Source organism: Cnephaeus nilssonii, assembly GCF_951640355.1.
Source record: "Cnephaeus nilssonii genome assembly, chromosome: 10".
In the NCBI taxonomy this organism is placed as follows: Eukaryota; Metazoa; Chordata; class Mammalia; order Chiroptera; family Vespertilionidae; genus Cnephaeus; species Cnephaeus nilssonii.
In genome coordinates, this window is record NC_137081.1 from 10,532,045 (window position 1) to 10,535,299 (window position 3,255).

At 45.0% G+C, this 3,255-nt stretch overlaps 1 protein-coding gene across 1 annotated transcript; it reads right to left on the reverse strand.

The window, feature by feature from the left end:
• Positions 1-316: 316 nt before the first annotated feature.
• On the reverse strand, positions 317-2,943 carry LOC307106530 (T-cell surface glycoprotein CD1a-like; the record flags this gene model as incomplete). The annotated part of the gene is made up of 6 exons (XM_079783095.1): positions 317-417; positions 586-679; positions 1,010-1,288; positions 1,497-1,772; positions 2,201-2,464; positions 2,883-2,943. 6 exons carry the CDS (start codon positions 2,941-2,943, stop codon positions 375-377), a joined length of 1,017 nt encoding a protein of 338 aa, XP_079639221.1. The 3' UTR covers positions 317-374.
• Positions 2,944-3,255: the final 312 nt, after the last annotated feature.

Here is a 3,255-nt window from a genome sequence, read left to right on the forward strand (position 1 = left end):
ATAAAAAGTGAGAAGTAGATTCAGCAAAGTTCACTGAAAAGTATGGTGGGAGATCAGACACTGCTTCCACTTGTGAATCAGGGAAGGTCCCCATAAAGAAGTGACAGCTGAAATGGGCCTGAGATTCATCAGTTTTTCAATATGTCGCCGTTGCAAGGATCTCATTTTATCCAGAGTCAAAATAAGAGTTTTATAATCTCAGAACCAGTTCAGAAAGCAAGTCCTGCAAAATTACCTTTAGATTATATTAATAACTAATCATTAAACACACAAATAACAACACATAAACAACCGACGTTGTACATGGAGAGCTGAACGGACATTGTCACCACGCTGCGTTTAAATATGTCTGGGACCCCAGGGCTGCTGGCATCTCACTCCAAAGGAAAAAGACTGGCAGGAGGCTCACAGTGTGACCTGATAAGAAGAGGGAGGAAAGTCACTCTGCATGAGGTGGAGGTGAGAATTGAAGGGTAAAAGGAAGGGGGCTGAGGAAAGAAGAACTAAGAGAGAGAGAGAGAGAGAAGAAAGGTGGGAAGACAGGGAGGGGGTGAAAGAACAGGAAAGAGGGGCACAAAAACTCACCAGCGCTTCCTAAGCCAAAATGCAAGAGCTGTCAGGAGCACCAGGGGCACCATCACTGCCACGATGATCCAGCCCCTGGAGCTACGGTGACGTTCTGTGGGTTTGGGTGCACACAGGTGTCATTTCAAACCCACCCCGTTTACTGCATTTCCCTGGTCGGCCTTCTTTATTAGAGCATTCGCCTCACTAATCTTTGTTCTTGTTTCCTCTCTCCTCCCTCTTCAGAGTTGAATCTTTCATCTAACCCTCAACATCTTCCTACTTCCTCCGGTCTCTCATTTTTAACTCTTCTATTTATTGGATTAATTCTCTTCATTTGTGGGGGGTTTGGAGGCCATAAGTCCCAAATGTTCTACTTGGCTCTCCTGCTCTGCTTGTGGACCATCCACTCCCATTCCCAGTGTGGGCCCCAGTTTCTTCTTACCCAAGTAGAGGATGATGTCCTGGCCTCCTAGGCTGCTATGTCTCACCCGGCAATATAGGCCAGATGTCTCAGTGGCTTCCACCTCCAAGAAAACCTGAAGGTACCATGTCCCATCAGCATTGGGCAAGGTATCACTCTGTTGAGTGCGCTGCTGTACCTGTTCACCTCGCATCCACTTTACCCAAATTGGCTTTGGATGGAAGCCAGAGACATGGCAAACCAGCATCTGACGGTCAGGACCAGGATTGGGACCATTGGACAGCCAGGCCTCTGGTTTTACTGCAGAGGACAGGAAAGATACTCATATAAGGACTCTAACACCGACTTGGAGGTTCATATCTTCATATCAACTTAGACGGACACATCTATCCCATGCTGGGAATTCCTGCATTATCCTTCTCCCTCTTGACCCCTTATCCTCAATTTAAAGGGATGGTGGGAAGGTATAATTTTAGAAAATTCTTTGGAGGAAGGATATGGGACTGACCTCTCTGAAGATCTGCCTTCCATGCATCAAGAACACTCAAGAGAAAACGTGGGCAGGTGTCACTGAGCAGCCTCTGTATTATTATTTTGGTGCTATGGTATTGATTGGATACTCTGCACACATCCTGAGCTCTTGTTCCACCCTTTGGAGATGGCAGAAATGAATTGTTCTGGAAATGCAGGAGCTCTGATCCTTGATAAGCAAATCGATAAAAGTCTACCATGGCTCCTCCAGGGTGCAGCTCACAGCCAACTGTTAGCTGAATCTCAAAGGGATCTAGGAAAGAGGGATTGTAAATTAGAGAAAAGAGGGAATTAGTGGAAGCAAAAAAATAAAATATAAGTAGTTTGGGGGCTTTGAGATAATGGAACAAACTTTGGTTTGATAAGAAGTTCAGAAAAAGTGTAATTGGTGGTAATTGAAGGTGGAGGAAAAAATGAATGACTTTTTGAAAATAGAAGTGAACAAATTGTTGAAAGAAGGTGACATAAATGGTGAGAGCAAGAGAATAAGGAAGCACTTAGTGTGAAAGAGTTGTGATTATAATAACCCAGGGTGAATGAAATGCAATAGGTTACAATAAATGTACATAGAATGCTGAAGAGATCGAATGTGGGGGGAGATTGGAATAAGGAACTCATTGAGACCCACACACACCCCTCACCCAGCACATTGCATCTACCCATTTTGGGAATTGAACTTACATGTAAACTTCCATTGACTGGCATGCCTTTGAATTAGTTGAGGCATGTAAATGCAGAACACATGGAATAATTCTTCTAGTTCTTTTATCTCTTTCTTGCTCAAGTTGCCCTTGGACCAAGGACGCAGGAAAATAATTCTGTTAGAGTTGCTGTCCCAGCCATGAGTCTGCAAGTCATCCAACCAAGCAGAGCGCCGAGTTTTCACCCAGGAACGGTTGTAGAAGGATGAACTGTAGATAATTTTGAAGATCTCCTCCTGGAAGGCTGTGGCAACAGAACAGATAGAATGAGGAGAAGAAAAGGCATCGGGAAGGAGAGAGAATGAAGAAAGGTGCCAGGAAGGAAACACTCAGAATCTGGACATAAGGGAAGCCATGGCTACCTCAGCAGCATTCAGCTGCCCAGGGCCCATGCTCTACAAACAACCTTCAGAAGGGCACAGGGTCCCAGAGTACGGGATACTCAGGTCTGTGCTGACATTCTCCTCTCCAGGTGTGTTCTGAGGACGCCACCCCACACAGAAACACACACACACACACACACACACAATCACAACACACACACACACACACACACACACACACACACACACACACACACACACCCTTTTGTACCCAACAAAAAAAGCAGCCAATGAGATGTCAGAGATATGAATGTGGAGGGCAGTGGCCAGAGTTCTTACCATCTTCGTTGTCACCAGCTGCGAGGAGAACAGCTAGCAATGGAATGTGCAGAAGCAGCATTTCATTTACAGATGTTATTTCTTTCTCAGGAAAGTTTGTCTTTGGCTTCTGCTTTAAATAAAACTGCTCCACACTACCTCTATTCTGTCTTCCTTCTTCTACCAACAGGCCAGGGGGGAAAAAAAGTGTTCCTTCCCTAAACTTGAGGCACTGATTCAGCCTCTCATTTCCCTCCACTTCTGACTTTCAACTTCTCCCCTTGTTACCAGCCTTCATTCTGTTCATCTTTCTCTAACTCAGCCTCTGTGGACTAAGTCTTATGTGGCATTGAAAAGTCAGTTTACCTCTGGGGACATTTCCTTCTCACTCAGA